The 20,462-nt window shown below is 32.9% G+C and overlaps 2 protein-coding genes across 9 annotated transcripts; both read left to right on the plus strand.

Moving 5' to 3' along the window:
• Nucleotides 1-5,735: 5,735 nt before the first annotated feature.
• LOC140834851 (uncharacterized) lies at nt 5,736-11,398 on the plus strand. 8 transcript variants are annotated; one of them, XM_073200017.1, is made up of 7 exons: nt 5,736-5,878; nt 7,580-7,871; nt 8,622-8,716; nt 8,895-8,979; nt 9,083-9,607; nt 9,949-10,286; nt 11,067-11,398. In XM_073200017.1, exons 2-7 carry the CDS (start codon nt 7,703-7,705, stop codon nt 11,223-11,225), a joined length of 1,371 nt encoding a protein of 456 aa, XP_073056118.1. In that variant the 5' UTR covers nt 5,736-5,878; nt 7,580-7,702; the 3' UTR covers nt 11,226-11,398. The 8 variants fall into 8 exon arrangements, with proteins under 8 accessions (XP_073056118.1, XP_073056116.1, XP_073056114.1 ...); XM_073200015.1 differs by having other exon boundaries at nt 5,774-5,920; XM_073200013.1 differs by having other exon boundaries at nt 5,779-5,878; nt 7,698-7,871.
• A 6,937-nt stretch (nt 11,399-18,335) lies between these two features.
• LOC140833583 (WRKY transcription factor 28-like) lies at nt 18,336-20,087 on the plus strand. Its single transcript, XM_073197917.1, has 3 exons — nt 18,336-18,814; nt 18,898-19,044; nt 19,483-20,087. The coding sequence occupies exons 1-3, from the start codon at nt 18,390-18,392 to the stop codon at nt 19,862-19,864; spliced, it is 954 nt and encodes a 317-aa protein (XP_073054018.1). The 5' UTR covers nt 18,336-18,389; the 3' UTR covers nt 19,865-20,087.
• Nucleotides 20,088-20,462: the final 375 nt, after the last annotated feature.

A 20,462-nucleotide genomic window follows, 5' to 3' on the forward strand; every position in this document is an offset into this window, starting at 1 on the left:
ATTCAATTTTTATTATAAATTTTGTATAAAATAAAATGATTAATTATGGATAATAACATATTTTAGAATAATTAATACAACTACATTTAAATTAATTGTTGAAACTATAATTAATTAATATAATAAGGAAATGGACCCGTGTAATCATTAAATGGATTTAAGCCCAATAATAGGCCCATATTCATCTTCAGAATTACATAAAAAAATCGAGTTATTTCTCGGGCATCCACAATAAGAAAAATATTTCATTCGAATATTTGAGGACCTCATAATCTACATCATCAATCAAATATTTCTCTACTCAAATATCTCATATTTCACAATCAAATATATCACCGATCAAATATTTATGAGTCTCACTATCACTTTAATTAATATTTTATTTTAATTTAAATTAAATCATTTAACCATTTTAATTACTTTCATCTATTATTTAGTGTTATATTTTTATTGAATAAAATAAATATTAATAAAATTAAAAAATTGGTCGACCAATTGTTGAAACAATTGGTGGTCGACCAATTGGAACCCATTGCAATTGGTCGACCAATTGTTGAAACTCACATGGATCGACCAATTGAAACAATTGGTCGATCAAGTGTAGGTGGACCAATGTTTTTGGTCGATCGATGTATTTCTGGACTCAAACTTGGTCAATCTCAGATTCTATTTAATTGTCCACTACAGGCTTTAACACACGAGTGCAATGCACGCACGTGTCTCAAGTCAGCGTGAAACTCATGTTGACATGTATTATATCCACCATTGTGGATGCTCTAAGACATATTCTTATTTTATGCTCAATAAGCATACATAGATAGCGGAATTGGGTCGTTGGTTGGTAAGTCGATTGTTTTCATCTCGATTTTCCTTTTTTTCAAGCTTTTGTTCATGATTTTCAGCCGTGGTCCAGTGGTTAAAACTGAAAATCTTCTCATGGGGGCAGTGTCCCATAAGATAGGGTGAAATATTCCGTTTTCTTTCAATAAATTAAAATATGGATTTTATTTTAATCTGGATTACAAGGTTGGAAGAACAATCGAACTACAACAAATGCAGACAATGTGAAGCTGAAATCGAAGGCTATAACCTACTTTTTAGCTATTCCAGAATCCAATTGAGTTGCCTCATCGCCAACTCCTAGTAGTTATTAAGATTAATTTAGCGGCCCAAAAACTGGAGAGAAAGGAGAGAGCTGTGTCGAGCGGAAAGCTGGCATCTCAGAGGACTCCTCTTCTGAGATGGAGAATGATGCAGTTCAATCTTTTGATGACAGAGTGACTCGGTCGGTTATACAATGAAGCAAGCGCATGCAACTGCAAATGGTGGAGCAGAAAATGGGAAACATTCTGGAGTTACCGAGGTGCTGCCTCATTCTTTTGATTACTCACATCAAGTAAACATAGAGGACTTGCTAGTTTTTGGCTACCAACTCTTTTTTGGGAAAAAATTATATGTTCGTTCCATCTTCAATGTTGGCAGCCATTGTTAACTCCGCGACAACCAACTCAAACTACGTCCTGGAAGGGTTGCTGTGGACTGTTGGCAATATTTACTGGTCCTGGAAGATTATCCAAGGTTAGATCCTTTTAAAGTTTCATGGAACAAGAGATATCAATTGATACTGTCGTGTGGGTAAAGTGGAAGGCCTCGGAGCATTGCATTTTCTACCTGGATACAGTTGCTGATCTTACTGTATATATTGGTTGATATACACAAGGTATCTGAAGATTTACCAAATCTTTGTCTTTTGGGTGCAGAATCAGAGAGAGCATCAAGAATCTTGAATCCTTGTGATCGTGCAAAATTCGGACAGGTTTTCGCATAGAAATATATATTTCGAAACTTCAGCCTAATTAGGCTGAAGTTTTGAAATATATATTTTTGTGGAATATGTTGATAATAATTTATTATAAAATTATATTCAAAAAAAAAAAAAACTAAAACTGAGATACAATATTATAAAGATTGCTTTTGGATTTAAACATTAAGCATATAATAGGTGGAAATTTTTAAATTCTTGAAATTGTAATAACACCTATATCTAAAATCTATTCTGATTGTTAATGCACAAGTTAAATTTTGGAAAATGATAGATCCAAAATCTTCTCATGTTAAATTTAAGGTCTTGGATGAATCAACATTAGTATTTGGGTCGATAAATTTCAAATTCATTTAACATTAAGTTCAGTTGTTTCAAGTTTTTTTTATAGTAGATTTCAATCATATTCAAAATATATTGGGTGCAATAATTGTTCATTTTGGGTAGAGCAATTGAAACGTGTCATTTCTACTTTTATACGGTTTAGAATATTTGAGTTACACTGTTTTCATCTGTTATAGTTTTTAGTAAAATACCAAGTTATCGGCCTTACTAAAAAATCACATGATATATAATTACGAATAGTTACTCAAATTGCAATTATCTTTTTTAGTTATAAATCAATACACACACATATATATAAAATTCATCTCATGTGCACTTACTGTGAACACTTATGTAAGGCTCGAGATTATTAATCTTCATTAACATGGGACTCGGAAGATATGAGAATGCATGACGTGCAATGAGGAGAGAAAAGACATGAGAAATTAGAGTTTTTGAGTACAAGAGAGACCGCACCCGCGCTTAGAACAGGAGTGCACCCGCGGTCATTAAAAAAATGAAATTATGAAGGGAAGGCCGAAGCATCACCGCACCTGCGGTGCTAGAAGGACCGCACCCGCGGTGCTGCTACAGTCGGGTGACCGCACCCGCGGTAAGATCAGGACCGCACCCGCGGTCGGCAATTTTAGAAAAATGAAAGGGCTGCCGAGGGCAGACCGCACCCGCGGTCTTGATGGAGCGCACCCGCGGTGTTGCATGCGAAGAAGTCCACCTTTATTCCTTGTACTGACACATGGCGCATATATATATAGATACTTGAGCTGAGTCATTTTCCTCAGATTCTTGAAGAGCACCGAGAGCTATTCCAAAAGAGAAGAAAGGTTTCTTTCATTCAAACTTTAATTTGTGCAAGATTTAGCCATCCGAATTATATTCCGAGTTAAGATTCTTGTTCCTCTCTTCAAAGGCTACACAAGGACGTAAGTTTTATTACGTTTAGACATGATTTGAAATTATGATGTTGTCAGAATTGAATATGAATCAGATATGATGTTTCTGCTACAGTAGATATTGTACCATTGAAGTCAGATTAAAGAACAGACTGTTTATGAAATTGTTATGAATTTCAGAGTTGATTCAGTTGAGATTCTATATCAGAATTGTGTTAGTATTCAGATTATGAATTGTATTGATACCGATTATGAGTTCTGGTATTATATTTGTGATGTTGAGATTGACGGGGTTATTCAGATTGTATTGTTATGCCGTCGAAACATCAGCAGACTGACATCTGATCAGAATTGATATTGATTGAGATTGCATTGTTATGTCATTGATATTGATCAGAACAGATTATGAACTGAGATATATACTGATATGGTATTTTTATGAATTGTCATTATCAGATTGATATGGACAGAGGGGAATACCAGACTTCGTCTTCGTCAGACCTGGAAGACAAAGGTATAATTCATGTGATTATAGGGAAGACATGACTCGAATCAGATTTGATTAAAGTTTCCCAACAAAATCACATACTAGATTTATTATTGTATCTTTTGATATGTTTTGGATTTGTTTACAGATTTATATGCAAATCTATTGATATGATCATGCTTTGTCTATAGAATTATATTCAAGCATTGAGATAGGAGAGTCATTGACAGATTTGTCAAAACTAGACGTTCGGTGTATCGACGCATAGGAGCAGACTTCCTCCGATTGTAGACATTCGATACAGACACGACCGAAGTCTAGGAGTAAGACGTACAGTTACCCCGATTGGGAGGGTAGGTAACAGACAGTGACGTCTTATTCACCCCGGGATCCCTAGAGTAGAGTCAAGACATAAGTTGATTTGCATTGCATGCTTATATATGCTGGTTTCATAGACTATGGAACCTATGATGTAGATTACATGCATGATATTGTATTTTATGATTTTATTATGCATATATACATGTTTTATACTGGGATGTGTTCTCACCGGAGTTTCCGGCTATTATTATGTCTGTATGTGTGCATAATAACAGGTGAGGCAGGATCGGGGTCACGACAGAGATGAGTTCGAGTTAGAGTGGTGACTACGGGCGCAGAAGATCACTAGTGGTGTCAGATTGGACTTGTACTACTTGTATGTTATGGTTTGTAATAAACATTAGAGATATGTTTGTATTAGAACAAGACATATTTGTATGTTTGTATAATAAGTAAAGATTTTATGTTTATTTATATACATTAGAATTAATGTTAAAAAGCGAAAATTTGACCCACATTTTCTCGTAGATCCATTTAATCCCAGATAAAATTGAGTTAGAGCCCGGATCCCCACAACTTATATGAGCATCATTGAGATGACGTCCAACTATTGGAAATGATGAAATCGTATATATAATATGCAGATTTGACATCATCGATGCTCACATAAATGTCCAAATTTTGTGTATATATAATATACATACACACAAAAAAAATTAGTAAATTGATAAAAATACAATAATATATATTTATATCTAAATTAAAGTACAATTCGAAAAATATATTTTAGACCAACTAACAAATTTATATATTTAATCTAAATTGATAAAAATACAATATTTATATCTAAATTAAAGTACAATAAATATATATTTATTTTTTATGTAAAAAAACATTATTTTTCATTATAATGTGAGTCAGATCGATTCGTCTAATAAATACAAATTCGTACGACTATTTTACATAAGTCCAACTCACAATTTTTTTTGTCTCTAAACATTTCAACGCAATACTTTTAGTTCAAAATTACAACAAAATTAGTTATTGCCATTTTTTTTATGATTAAATATATTTGCGAAGACTAATTTATGACATTTATTAAATTTTAGTGACCAAAATTAATCCTGAAACTATCAATTTTTTATTTTTGTTTTAAAAACATTTTTCCCCAATTTTAATATAAAAATAAAAAAACAATATTTTCTTTTACAAATATTTTTTATTACATAATTTAAAATTAATCAAATACTAACTTCGTCATTTTAAAAGTTTGAAAGTTTTTACAATATATCTTAGAAATAACAACAACAACAATATTCTTACATTAATATTTAAGTAAAATCAAAATTAAATTTATAAAAAAATCTAAAATTTAGTATCTGAACTAACAAAGTTTATAATGATATATTTTTTTGATAAAAAATAATCCATTGTTTATAAAAATTTTATTTAAATATGATACAATGTATAAGTTTTTAACTACAAATTTTAGTTGATTTTGATATGTTTATCTAAGTTTTATTTGTGCTTATAATTTATGTACAAAATTAATATAAAGTTTTGTTCATATATATAATTAATATGTATATGTATCTATATTGTAGATGTTCTATTATTTAGCTTCTTTATTTTTGCCAAAATTTTATTTTCCAAATTATTTTGTTTATTTTCGCTCTAAAATATAATAAATTTGATAATTTACTCCATATCATTATATTTAAAAATAAAATTTAAAAAAAGACTAATTTTGTTATATTTTTTAAAATTTAGAGAAAAAAAATGTTGAATTCAAATATTTAAGGACAAAAATATTTTAATAAAACATATGAGGATTAAAAAATAATTTTCTCCTTTATGGCTGTAGTTGCAGATTATCACGAAAGTAAGTATACTTATCCAGCACGCAGCCTCTGGGTATAAATATCCGAATGCCAACCAATTTCTACAGGGGAAAAGCGCGTTGTAGAGAGAGAGAGAGAGAGAGAAGGGGGGAGGAGACTTGGTGTTCCACAGGTAAACAGGGAGGCAATATCAAACTTTGATCGTGCTAAAGAAGTATGTGTTTCGCTGCAAACAAGACAACTTACTTGCGTATACACCCATTAAGTGAAAACGATTTTTGTGTGCGTTGCTGTGATCATTGAGTTCTGGGTCGCGAGTGTTGAATTCCTGTATGCTGATGTTTTAGTTGCCCGGGGTTTGAATTGTGGAGTAAGTGTGAATTGTGGATTTCTATGTTTTATCGACTTAAATGTTTGTTCTGGGGGAAGTGTTTGGATGGGTTGACTTCTATTTTCTCGGGGTTTCTTGAATAGTTTGGGTTTTATGGGAAATAACTTTGACGGTTTTACGGGTTTGCTTCGTGTTATTGTGCTTTGCGAATTCTGATTTTTCGATTAGGGTTTTGTCACCGGATTGAAAGACATTTAATTTCTCGTTTTGTTATTAATTTCAAATTTATTCTTCGTGAATAAAGTCCTTGCTTGAGTTGGATTGACTTCTTTTCCTTGGGGGTTTTCTTGAATAATTTCGGTTCTCTTGGAAGGAACTTGACATTTTTTACTGCTGTGCTTTAGATTCTTTTGCTTTCTGGCGAAAACTTTTGGGTTTCCGGCTAGATAGGTTAGGGGTGTTCTCTTATTTTACGTGAAGATTGTACTAGTTATTCGAGTCAAAGATTCGGTCCAAAGTTTGTGAAAACATGTACATTGTAGACTTTTTTGCTTATCGCCTTTATTTAACTCTGTGATGTCCTTCAGATCTAACTGAATATTTCTCGGGTCTCTGTTTGATTTGAAAGTAATCAACCTAGATATTTCTTCATTTTCCTTCAGCTAATGACGGTCGGAAGTAGGTAATATTCTGTTTTTGACACAGCCTAAATTGTTAATGTAATTGTGAGTAATCCACAAGCTCGCAATGTTGTTTTTTTTTTAAGTTTTACCTACTATATCAGACAATTTCATTCGTACTTGGGCTGATTAATTTTTTTTTTTGGAATAAGATAATTTTTTAATGCATCTAAATGTTGACCTGGCATGTTTTGCACTTGAAGAGCTGCAGATTGTGAATGCTAACACAGCTGAAACATCATCCTTTCTCGTTTGTCACCCTTGTTTTCTGAATTTTGCTGATGATTTGGAAGATTTAGTGACAAGTGATGTCTTGACTATAACTATTCGAAAGCTTTATGAGGTCATGCGTAGGCATGCTGACCTGCAGACTCATATGAGTAACACCTTCATTATCTGTTACAAAAATAGCTAATCCAAATGACTAGGGTAGTCTTATGTGTAGTATTGAAAATCCATTAATAATTTAACATATTTTCCCCTAAACTGAGTTGGAATGGGATATAGTTGTCAAATTCTTCGGTACACGAAGTTATTGTCGTGTCCTGACATACTAATCTACCAACACTGGGGCTTGAAAGGTGGTTTCTTTGTGTTCAAGAGTTTGCTCTTGTACATGTAGTATTGATTATGAGTCACTAAACTTCTAAACCTTTTTTATATTGGTAACCTGCTAATCCTTTTTTGATATTGTAATCTCATAAGCCTGTTTTTTATGTGGAACCTCCTAAATCTATTTTTATATTTGTGCTCTTCCTTAAGGGAATCAATCCTGATTGTTCTATTTTCTCTGTCAACTGCCTTATTTATTTGGGTTATATTGTGAAACATCCGTTTATGGGAACTTGTGTTTTCCTTGCAGTCACTTGTTGCTGATCTGATTGTATAGGAAAGTGTTTGTTCCCCTCGCAGTCTTCTGTGATTCTTGTTACCTGAAAGGGGGTTTTGATTCAGTATTGCTATACATATCATAAATACAGATCAAATGCCATCATTAAGAATGAAAACCAAGTCAACCACAGGCTGTTTTGCTGGAAAAAATGGTCTCCATGTCTGTCGGAAATCATGTGTGATATCCAAGAATCCTCTTTCTCCTGCTAAGATTTCTCAAAATGTGGAAGAAGTCGGAACTTATATTCAGAATAGTTTTCATGGTAAGCATGAGTATATCCTGGATTTTCAGCCTCACTAGACTGTATGGGGGAGGACTTTCATCCACTACCTGCCCCAGACGTGTCATTGCTTGTTATTCGTTCCTCGTCTTTCTCTATGGGGATGTGGGTCGGGTACTAGGAAGTAGGATCTCATATTTCCACAAAAAGCTGTCATTTCTTTGGTCTAAAAATCTCAGTGTTGTTTATAGTTCCAGTTTCACAGCTTTGCTAGCTCTTTTCGAGCTTGGAATTTGTGTCCAACTGGTAACTAATCTTGTATCTGTAGTTTGCCATGAAATAATCATGTGGTGACCATGTATGATTTTTAAAATGGACCTATCTAAAATCAGTTAACAGGGGATAGAAAGGAGAGAAATTTGACAAATATTCCCCCAATTGAGACCACAGCCATTCTGGTGCCTCATACAAACGGCTGGATTCTGTATGTGGTATCACCTGGCTAAGATTTACGGGGGCACTGGTTATGTGGAGATTGAAAGACTGATTTACAAAACACCATGTTATTTTACTTCCCATGGCAGTTCTATTTCTTTTCTGTACTCTGCAATTGCATACTTTTATACCTCTTTTAAGATTCTATCTCTAGCTGATATTTCTATGCTAATCATGCTATACACGATAAATTATTAAGTAGGCAACTGGTATATTTGTAAATCACTAAGTCTTGTTACGTATTGGATTATCACTCAGCTTCTTTTTATGATAAAGTATATGCTCTGGAAATTGCAGGGCTTGAGGCCAACCATGATGAATTTTTTGATGTAGAACATTTTTTGCAGAAGCAGCAATTCAATGAACCTGATTCTTCAGCTGCAGATAATTTGGTAAGCACATTCTTTGTTACAATAATTCATTTGTTACCATAAATTTTGCTGTTTCATTAGTGCAGAGATTTGACACAAGTTTCCGAGAAGTCCTCTCAGAGCCTTATTTGTGAAATTCACATAAAGAATTTGCTAATACTAGCCATACCCTTAATTGTGTTGTATGAAATACATGCAGGATACTAAAGCATCCCCTTGCACATCAAATGTGGATACGATATTTTCTTCCATCCTAGAGTCTCTAGATTTCCTCAATGATGAAGGTATATATATACTACAGTTTTATATCGACCCTTACAATTGGGGGAGCATGCACAACATTAAGTTTATCGATATCATATCTTACCTCATCTCATTACTCTGCAGGAATTGACCATCTTTTTGTGCCACAGTTAGATAACAAACAAAGTGGTGATGCTACCAGCAGAAACCAATGTGAATCTCAAGCATGCAATGCTTCAGATTTATACATCTCTGAGAGTATTTTTCCCGGTCCATATGTTGAAGGCAATTCTATATTTGACGATAAAACAGACACTATGTCCTGGCTTGATTGCAAACGCAAAGAGTCTGGTCTACTTTCTGACGTGGCTGAAGATTATAGGATATTGCCTTTTTTAAAGGATACTTTTGATGTTGGACAGGACCATGATAGCAAAACATCAGGAGAAGCCATCGTAGATGAAGAAAATTCAAATTTATGCGATATTATCCATCAGTTAAGACCTTGCGATCTGGAGGCTGACCTAAATACATATCATGACCCAGATTATGAGTGCTTTGATCCACAGATGTATATCAGAAATATACCAGGCCAGGAAGATGTGTCTTTGTGTTATTCATCTGATACAAAGGATACCCGCCGGATCACTTTAGTACTTGACTTGGATGGTAATTGCATTGCCTTCATATTTGTTTGATTTAACTTTACATGAGGTTTTCACTTTTCAAAATTTCATGCATTTTGTGCAACCTTGACTGGGGACGTTGACAGTTCAATATGAATAAGCGAAGTGCCTTTTCACGCTTTAAGCTCTAAACTCTAGACAATGAGTCGATATATGAAATCACACAAGTTTTAATTATTTGTATTTATGTTCTTTATTGAGTGGTCTAAAAGGTGGATATCCAAATTTCTGCTCAAGTAACTTCTAGGAGTCGATCAGTTTCTTTTTTCTTTCTTTTTTTTTAAAAAAAAATTGATTTAAGATTTGTTCCTTTAATGTGTACAGAAACACTTGTTCATTCCACGTTGGATTATTGTGAGGACGCGGACTTCACATTTCCCATTTTCTTCAACATGAAAGATTATACCGTGTATGTGAAAAAAAGGCCTCACCTTGGTGTTTTTCTGAAAAGAGTAGCAGAGTTGTTTGATATCATGGTATTCACAGCTAGCCAAAGCATCTATGCCAAACAACTCCTAGATATTCTGGATCCAGAAGGAAAGCTTTTATCTAAACGGGCATATCGGGAATCATGCATCATTTTAGAGGGAAATTATGTGAAAGACCTAACTGTTTTAGGCGTTGATCTTGCAAAGGTTGCCATAATTGATAACTCCCCACAGGTGGAAACTATATTCCTAGTTCTTCATTAAATTATTGGCATCTCTTGTTGCATCTGGTGCTTGTCTTTGTTTCAGTTCTAACCTTGAAATTTTGATTGAAAAACAATAATTTTTAATACAAAGTTTCAACTTGTCGCCTAGGATCTTTCCCATATGTAGCAACTAATATTGATTTAAATTGGTTAATGAATACTCCTTTGCATTAATTATCTTGTGAGGACACTGGATGCTCCACATAGGTAGTGCACTCCTACTAGGTAGTATAAAGGGTTATTCTAAGTACAGCGTCTGACATCCTCCCAGATGATTAATATAAATACAAGTTAATTCACTAATTTACCTTACCATATTACTTTATATTAGTAAACATACACTGGGTGAGGATAAACCAACAATATATTGATTCAAATAAAAGTGAGATAAACACATTCCATAATTGAAAATAGGAGCAATTTTATATTGTTTAGTACAAACTGATTAAATTTTTACACCTGTCCTAAGCCAAACTCGAGCGTCCTTTCCTCCTCCCTCTTCCGAGCCTGTTTCACCTTGAAGTCACTTTGCTGGGTTAGCCGAGGTTGAATTCTTTAAAAGCTACATTTTCCTATTTATGAGATTCTTCTGCCATGCTTATAACATACGAGCATGTATTTGTCATGCCTGCATCATTAACACTTTCTAAGTTTTAAAACAGTTGGCAGCATACTCCTTAGATGTTAGATCCTAAAGATGTCATAAGTATATCCTTGGCATTGAGCATTATGCTTGTGATGATTTCAGGTTTTCAAGCTGCAGGTAAATAACGGCATTCCTATTAGGAGTTGGTTTGATGACCCGACAGATTGTGCCCTCATGTCACTCCTTCCATTTTTAGAGACTTTGGTTGATGCGGATGATGTACGGCCCATCATTGCTATGACATTTGGTAACACGGAATAAGGGCTCCTCGTCAATCCTCACTAGTTCTTTAACTACTCTCAGTCTCGTCAACTTTTTAGGAACAGTCTTTGATTTTTTTTGTTTGCTTCCGCTATCTTTTTTGAGTTGATAGAATTTATTTACTGATAAAAAGATAATCCTCATGGATTAAACTCATGCACATAATTTCTTCCTACCCATTTGTAAATCTCTCTGGCTGTTTAGGTTAGTTTATGCCAGAAGTTGGGGCCACAAGGTTCCTTTTTTAAAAACTTGTACAGCTATAGACATAGTGCTTCTCGGAATGTGTATGGATTGATTTCTGTGCAATAAATTATGTTTCTTTAGTGAAATATTGTAAAACTTGCATCCAACAAAATGTATGACTTTCATTCTCGACTAAATTATGTGAAGTGCCAAGCATTAACCATGTCTACAGAATTTTTTCAAGGATGGACAAGGGCAGAATGGTGATGCTTTATATCCAGTGGTCAATGCATAATGGAATCTGGACAGTGAGATTGTTATCTGGCTTATTGAAATTATTCTGTTCTATTAACACCTGATACAGTGCGAAGTAAATTTGCAGTGGTTGTCCTCATGTTTGTTTGATCTCACGTCTTTCCATACTTGATGGCATGATTTTAACCTGTGGAAACATTGTCAATAACACTCTCCGTACAAACTAACAACTTAAAAGCTGCTGTTGAAAAAATTAGTTGGTTTAATGTCCATCTCAACTAAAAAAATATTCTACGAACCTACACGTTCACAAAACGAGAATAAATAACTGGGTTTTCAAGGGAGGTTATAACCACTGACTCCATCTTATAGTCATGGTTTAACTATACGAGTAAACAGAAAGAAAGTATATTATGTAATTGTTTCTCTATAAAGTTCGCAAAGGGAAATGATATGGTCCTGTGATTCTCTCTATTCTTCTTTTTTTATCCGTCTCTCTATTCATTCTTTCCTCTATGGAAATCTACTTTAATGATCTCAGTACATAGAATTCGGAAGTTAATATTTTGCGAGATATCTTGTGATAACGCTATTTCAATTGTATGTGTGTTCCCCCTCTTTCCTTGTCTTCTACTTCATTTTTGCAGTGATGTATTTTAGTTTTTCTTTGGGTTGGTTCGCTACTGCCTTTCCCCACGTTTTTCTCATCATCGGCTTAGCTCAAGTTAGGTTGTGCTTTCTGACTTAGAAAGAGGTTAGTAATGCAACTGCACGAGTTCTTTTGGGTTCAGTACATTTTGTGGTCATATGCATTGAGTTTCTGTCGTTTATAGGGTGATCACCAGATGATATGATGTTTCTAAAAATCATATTTTATTTCTTCATCTGTGCACCGAATTTCATGTCTCGGGTTCTTTAGTTCATCTATAGTTTCTTATTAAATATTTTGCTCGTCACTTATTTTGGGGTAGTCTAGGTGTGCAAATTATTTTAAAAGAAAATTATCAAGTATTTGTTGAATTTATGGATTGTTTTGAGCTCCAGAATACTATCTTAGCATGCCATGCATCACAATATATGAGTAACCTTCTTGGCACCGGGTACCTGTTTATTATTTTTGGAATCGTACTTTCAGCATATAGGACCTTCTTCCACTAGTTGATGTGAGTGAAACTGCCGATGATCAGAATGGACAATGTCAGTATTGAAATTGGAAAACCTTGATGAAGATTGGCTATGGTAATGGAGCTTACCAATGAAAGGCTTTGGTTTTACGTTTACAAACAGCCTAGGAAATGACTGGCTGAATGATATCCTGCAATCAATGTAACATATGGGTCAAGAATCTTATTCTTGCTGTCCGTGTTTCTTTCACAGTTTTTGAATACCTTACTGCAGGTTGTTTGAAGAAGTTTTATGTTTGCCAGACAATACAACATTATTAGGCATGTTTGGTAAAGGTTCTTTTATTATCTTTAAAATCTTGAGTTTTATTTCAGATTTTAGAGTTTCCTGTATGGATGTTTTAATCTGTCAAATCTTGTTTTGAGGTATTAGTAGATTTATAATTTAATTTCTAAACACCTTGTTTAGATTTATGGAATGTAGTGTTGTCACATACAGTAAGAATTACCAGACTGCTTTTTGTTGACTGAACATCAACGTTGATGTATTGGGATTTTGTGGTGTTCCAGTCGACTAATGACTTTGGTGATGACAATAGCATTGCATGATTTTTTCACGTCAATGCTCGTTTATTGGATGTTTTTTATTGAGCTAAAGCGATTTGGTCAACTTGGAAGTTTGAACTTGCAATCTTTATGTGTGTCTCTCTGGTTTACACTTATAAATTAATTTAATTATAATAAACATAAATTTTAAATAAAAATTTATCTTTTATGTTAATAGATTTTCATTTTAATTTTAGCAAGACTTCAAATTATTAATAATGTATGACATTTTTGTCAAAAAACCTTAATATACAATATAACTGGCTTTAATATCTGTAGTATATAATTAACTATTAATTAAATTACAGATTTTATTATAACCACTGGTTAATTGATCTTCTTAACTTCCTGCTTCGTCGAGTAATTGGATTTTGTGTTCTGCAATCCTGTTCGTGATAGATGTTTAGGATTTAATTCTCGTATTTCTACCGTCTTTTCGAAGTGATTGTTCGTTATGATTTTTAGGTTGATACGATGATGCATGGTTTTAGCGCGTACGGTGAATGTGGTGAATGCTTAACATATCAATATGTTTATATTATATAATATAATCTTAATTTAGAAAACCAATAACAAATCTGGTGGACCAAGTCTTATTCTCATTTCTTACAGGTAGCAAAGGATCATCATTAAAAACATACTATTATTTGCCTATTATCGTTTAGTCTAACTTTAAAAAAGGTCCATATATACACACACACACACTCTCTCTCTCTCTCGGTAGTTATTAATTAATGTTAATAGTTATATCTATCTAAATGGATGGTATTAAAACATTAAAAGTAAATCGATAAAGAAAACATTTAAGATCATGTAATATAATATCTATGAAATTTGGAAGAAAAAAAATTCTATAGAAATAATTTTGAAAAAATTCCACCCACGGAATTGAGAACACGAGGGTTAATTCATTGATTTTTTAAAAGATCGATATTTGTCGTTAAAAGGGTTTACTTGCTTTATTATTTCATTTGTATATAGTTTGTGGGTTTTTTTTTTATTTTTTAATTTCATACAATGGGAGGGGGGACAAATATTTTGTGGGAATTTTTTTAAAAAAAATTTATACAATGGGAGTGGAGACATGTTTTGTGGGAGTTCAATGTAATTAAACGTGGGTGTTTTTTTTTTATAAAAGTCAAAATCACTATTCTATGATCTCTTTATTAATTATTCACCAATATCGGAACTCGTGTGAGGGATTTAATTAAACAAGAAAATCTTTCACATTTCGAGGCTCTGCCCATCTTCAAAATAATTTGAGATCCAATGCTTAAATTAGAGTTAGGATGAGACGTAAATTCAGAAGCAATTATCCTTTAAAATGTTTTAAAAAAATGTTGACTTGCTCATTACAGTCCAAGTGGAGTAGATGGAATATAATGATTGTGGACATTGACTTTGGTTCCTCTTCTAATTGTCTATCTATAATACATAAAATAGAACAAAATGTATTTTATTAAAATGTCAAATTATTAAACATATAATCTTTAGATGTATATCATTCCAAGTGTTTAACAATCACATGGGTTAATATTTGTCCAATATATATTACTTTTTTCTGTCTCAATTATATATGTAAATAAACTTAAATATGTTACTTCTTCTTCCGTTCCAATTGTGGAAATAATTCGAGCTGATATGACGAATATTTTGGTGAAATTGATATAATACAAAGTGTGAGACCGAAAAAAAATGTGTTTGAGTATATTAGACTTGATTGTGTATAAGCGGATAATTGAACACAAAAGATAATCATAATAAAATCATCAAAATTAGAATCGTAAATAGCGAGGAAAAGACGTCTGAAATTTTGTCGTGGATGAAAGCTCACTGCTACTTAGTTGAAACTTACATCACAATTCTAAAGTCAAATTGAATATTTGGATCAGTTGATTATTCTTTTTGACCAACGTGTAAATGAAAACCAAATATTTGAACATGATACATGATGGTGGGAGAGGAGATCGTACCGTAATATACTTGAAAAGGGAATTTCTTTTTTAATAAATAGATGTAATATAATCATAATCATAAATAAATAAATATACAAAAGTCACTAGTGAGATACATAACTTATTCAGTTCATAATCCTGAAAGTCGCGATATTCCTACGAAGGGTTTCGCTAAAACATATGACAAAAACTTATGTGAGACTACAAAAGTCATTAGTGAGATACATAACTTATTCAGTTCATAACCCTGAAAGTCGCGAGACTCCTACAAAGGGTTTCGCTAAAACATTTGACAAAAACTTATGTGAGATGATCTCAGATGTTGTATTTTGTGAGACAGATCACTTATTTGGATCATCCATGAAAAAATATTACTTTTTATACTAAGAGTATTACTTTTTATTGTGAATATCGATAAGATTGACCCGTCTCAGAGATAAAGATTTGTGAGACTGTCTCACAAGATAACTACTCAAAACATTTTCATAGAAAAATCCAAAGGAAAAAACCTACTAAGATGGGAAAAATTTCATAGTTAATTAATAAAGCGGTATTACGAAGAAATGGAGAAATGATAAAATTCGTGTGTGACCACAGGAAGATAATATTATTAAAATATGTTGTATGTCTTATTCATTATTTATATATTTGCTGGAAATTAAGACCATTGAATCAGTCATCAGCTCACTTAAATAACTTTTTTCAACAAATAACTTTAGACTTTGCGGTCCAATATCTATCACATCGTAACATTATTAACGAAACTTTGGATAAATGAAAGTCGATCCCTTTTTTAGTCAATAAAAATTATATATAACAAACATCATGACAGAGTTGATATTAATGAAATATTTCAATTTTTTTTTTTTTGTAAAAAGTAAAATATATTGAACATGAGAGATTGGTGTTGTAGATGCCTGAAAGATACATTTTGCAATACAAAAATATACATAAATATTATCTGCCGGCCATCTTTTAATTCTGCCGTGATTGGGACTTGGTCGGAATCAAATACCAAAGGCCATTTACGTACACATATCGACGGTCAATAATCTCATGCCCCTTCTTTATTTATTTTCTTTTCATGGGAAAATTCCTACAAGCGAATTATTCGATATTCTTTCCCAAACAAATATGCTTTTTTATTATAGATTAACTAAAATGTATATATTGTTTTTCAAATTTTGAAAAATATATCCTCCTCTCTAAAATTGAATTATTATTTTTAACATCTAAAATTAACAAATTACATTACATTATCCATATAAATATATATTGATACTATATTATTAAAATGATTTTTCATTAAGACAAAACAATGTCATGATCTATTTTTTAGAAAACCTAAAATACTTCTTATAACAATATCCCAAAAACTCGATTCTTTATTCAATAGAATCACCTTAGCCACATTATCAATGATATATATATAAGATATGTGTCTTCGAGATAAAAATCAGAAAAAGTTTTAAAAAAAATTAAATTTTGTTCATATTTATTTTTAAAAGCCCAAGACATAAAAAAAATATATATCATAAAAAGCTATTTTTAGATTTTTAATATAATTTCTAGATTTTTCACATATTTTTTTATTATATATATATATTTATCGCGTGCTTATGGACGCAAGAATTGTATTACGCTACCATATGTATGTGGCAATTTGCTAGTTGTTCATTATGCGCAATCGACTCAAATAATAATGTGATGCAATATGCATTTATATAATTATGAAGTTACGTAATAATATTGTTACATGAGTCATGAGGTTGGATCTGAAATCTGTCTCGTAAAATTGAGATGTGAGACGTGTATAAATAGCAAGAATTTTAGGAACTAAATTAAACCATATTACAAAATACGTAATTTAATAACTGAGTAGCCAAAAGGTTCCGTTCATATATGATAATTCTCCTTTAATTGTCGGTATATATCCCTCCAAACGGCAACACTAGTAGCGATTTGATTTTGACCAAAATATTTCAGGATTAGTATTACACGAGATTGTGAAGTGGAAATAACGTAACATAAAATTTATAAATTCAAAGAGGATATAATTTAATAATTTATATACGGAGGCCAATGAAAATGTGCCGAAAAGGAAATTAAAGCTGAACTCTATTTTGATCTATTAATTGCGATGTGACATAATAATTAGCCGATGGATCGTACGTGCCCGTTTGACTGTAAACGTGACATATATTACTATATTAGCTAGGTTTATTTAAAATGATACTTTCATATAATTAAATAATTTAAATTAAGTGATTTAATTTGTGCACTGTAATAATTAATAGCAAAATAAGAACACAGCAATATGTTTCTTGGTCGGCGAGTATTAGGACCATGCATGAATTATGTGCTTTTATTAAGAAATACCAAACTCAGGAGAACCAAAGAGCATCTCCCACGTGCCAAAGATGCGTCGGCTATGGTCAAAAGGCGGTGCATCGGTGTGGACACGTGCAAGCCCACAAGGTTAACCCTTTTTCTGAAATATTGACGTTTCGCTAACAAAGACTACCTTGCTCAACTGCTAAAATACATACCCAAATTATACTCATTGAGTCACAATATTTTTTTTAATTCTTTTGGAGTGAAATACCTGAAACATTTTGACATTTTATAAGAAATATATAATCGATTAATATTTTATTCATAGTATAAAAGAAAATTATCAATCAATAATAACTGTCCGTCTAGTAGGATAAATTTAAACAATTGTTAGATTAAACGAGATGAATGTGATCATCTCGTGTAAAAAATGCACAACACTTTGATGCTGTGTTTTCAACACAGTAGGGGATCTAAATCCGTTGAATAGTTAATTAAATAACAAGAGTGACTCAGAATACATTATGAAATTTTGTCAAAGAAAACTTTATTAAATGGGACCCGTAAAAAATAATAGCTACTGACCTCAAGCTCCTCGTCAAAGTTTAAATATAAAGATTTCACAAGCTAAAGTTGCCCAAATTGTCAAATCCTCCTAACCTTCTCCTCTACAACCCTATTTAATTCTTCTTTCTTGAATCTCCATGTCTGAAAATTTCAACGACTTTTACTATCACCACCCCTTTCAAGATCACATCGATCATGGACGCAACAACGTCGGCGCCGGAAACTCTTCCGCTTATATGCCGAACCCATCTGTTCAGAGACAGCAAATGATTGATCAGTCTAGTAGTTACCTGAGTTTCAACGGGTTTTTGCGTGGAAGCTTTGATCAGAACGTTCAGGGTTCATTTGGGTCGTCTTCTGAGGTGTTTTACACCGTTAAGGAGGAGCAGAAACCGGTGGTGGACGGTGACCGCGGTGGTGAAAACCCTACCACGCCCAACTCCTCCATTTCCTCTTCTTCGACTGAGGCAGTAGCATGTGAGGAAGATGTAAGCAAAAACAAGAAATCAGATGGTAAAAAAGAGAACCCTGAAGATGGAGAAGACAGCAGCTCTAAAAAAGAGTACTTATATGTTTATTTATATTTATTTTTACTATTTTTCGTGGAAATTAAAGTTAATCATTGTTAGCAATTGATGAATGAAGGGGTTCCAAAGGTAAGAAGAAAGGAGAGAAGAAGCAAAGGGAGCCCAGATTTGCTTTCATGACGAAGAGTGAAGTTGATCATTTGGAAGATGGATACAGATGGAGAAAATATGGACAAAAGGCTGTCAAGAATAGCCCCTATCCAAGGTTCAATTAATTAAATGATAGTTTCTTGGCAATTAATCGAGTTTCCTGGTATAATCACACTCTAAATGTTCATGATTCACTATCAATTTGCTTGTATTCAACCTTAAACCTAACAACTTGCATGCACACATCATTATATTTTCAATAGGGAACGAACTCAAAGATGTATATGCAAACATTTATACTTCAGTCGGTATATATTGTAATAACCAAATTTATACACTTCAAGGAAAAATGACCCTTTGAAAAATGACTACATGCATCTTTGTAGTTTGAACACAACAACCCTAGGGTGAATTGTGATAAAGATTTCAGGCAATCGTAGTCAACAATTATACATATATTATTTTTAAAAACAACCTCTTTGTTGGCTTTGCTTGTTTGGAGAATATTCCGCACTACTTAACAACAAAAGCTGCGCAAATACCCCTTGCGCAGAAGCTACTACAGATGCACAACTCAGAAATGCCCTGTCAAGAAACGCATCGAAAGATCCTACCAAGACCCTTCAATCGTAATCACGACGTACGAAGGCCAACACAACCACCATCTCCCGACAAGTCTCCGGGGAAATGTGGCCGGCATATTCACTCCCTCCATGCTAACACCGCCACTAATGAACACGGACGGCCTACCGACCAACTTTCCTGATCAAGAAATGTTTGTTCATCAAATGCCTCACAATATCTACGGAGCCTACGGAGGAGGCGGCGCATATCATCAGCAAACTTTAATTGCACGTGACAATCAACAGTACCAGATTCGTGATTATGGGACGCTGCAAGATATATTCTCAGTCTTCCCCAAGCAGGAGCCCTGATGAGACATTCTAGGTCTAACCCGATCCGAGGTTTCTTTTATATCTTCCGTAGTTTTTTTTGAAAGTACATTTTCGCGTGTGCCCTAATTATTTTCCCAAAATCTACGAATCACTATTCTGTACTTGATATATTATTATTAAGTACATTGTGATGTTATGTAATATATAATATATATATGGAGTAGCGAGCTCATCTGTCATTGTTTTTTGCTGTATTAATAAATTAGGTATGGTATGACAAATTATGTGCAAATTAAATAATATAGTTTACATTGTTGTTTATCAGAAACTTAACACACACTACACACATGCATTTAACTACCTATCTACGTTCAATATCCAAAATTCATTCATGAGATTATTATACATGCATTATAATCAGATTTTTATTTCTAAGTCTCATGTCAGATGATACTTTCAAAATTTTCTAGCATATTTTTGTTTGATCAATTGATGTGCTGTCGTCGAGCTTCTAAACTTAAATTCTTACTCTTTAAATAAACTGAGTATAATGATGAGTATGATCGAATCCACAAGAAATGGAGGATAATTTCATTCGAGGAAAAACAAATGAAGGGGGATTTTTTTAGTTATGAAT

This window comes from Primulina eburnea, chromosome 6 (assembly GCF_022965805.1).
Source record: "Primulina eburnea isolate SZY01 chromosome 6, ASM2296580v1, whole genome shotgun sequence".
Lineage (NCBI taxonomy): Eukaryota > Viridiplantae > Streptophyta > Magnoliopsida > Lamiales > Gesneriaceae > Primulina > Primulina eburnea.

Excerpts from the sequence above, each read along its gene's own strand:
- LOC140834851 (XM_073200013.1), top strand. The coding sequence starts at position 5,794 with ATGCCAACCAATTTCTACAGGGGAAAAGCGCGTTGTAGAGAGAGAGAG. Across the intron at positions 9,608-9,948 it reads TTTAGTACTTGACTTGGATG|AAACACTTGTTCATTCCACG; the intron begins GTAATTGCATTG and ends TAATGTGTACAG. Across the intron at positions 10,287-11,066 it reads TAATTGATAACTCCCCACAG|GTTTTCAAGCTGCAGGTAAA; the intron begins GTGGAAACTATA and ends TGATGATTTCAG.
- LOC140833583 (XM_073197917.1), top strand. The coding sequence starts at position 18,390 with ATGTCTGAAAATTTCAACGACTTTTACTATCACCACCCCTTTCAAGAT. Across the intron at positions 18,815-18,897 it reads GACAGCAGCTCTAAAAAAGA|GGGTTCCAAAGGTAAGAAGA; the intron begins GTACTTATATGT and ends TGATGAATGAAG. Across the intron at positions 19,045-19,482 it reads AAGAATAGCCCCTATCCAAG|AAGCTACTACAGATGCACAA; the intron begins GTTCAATTAATT and ends CCCCTTGCGCAG.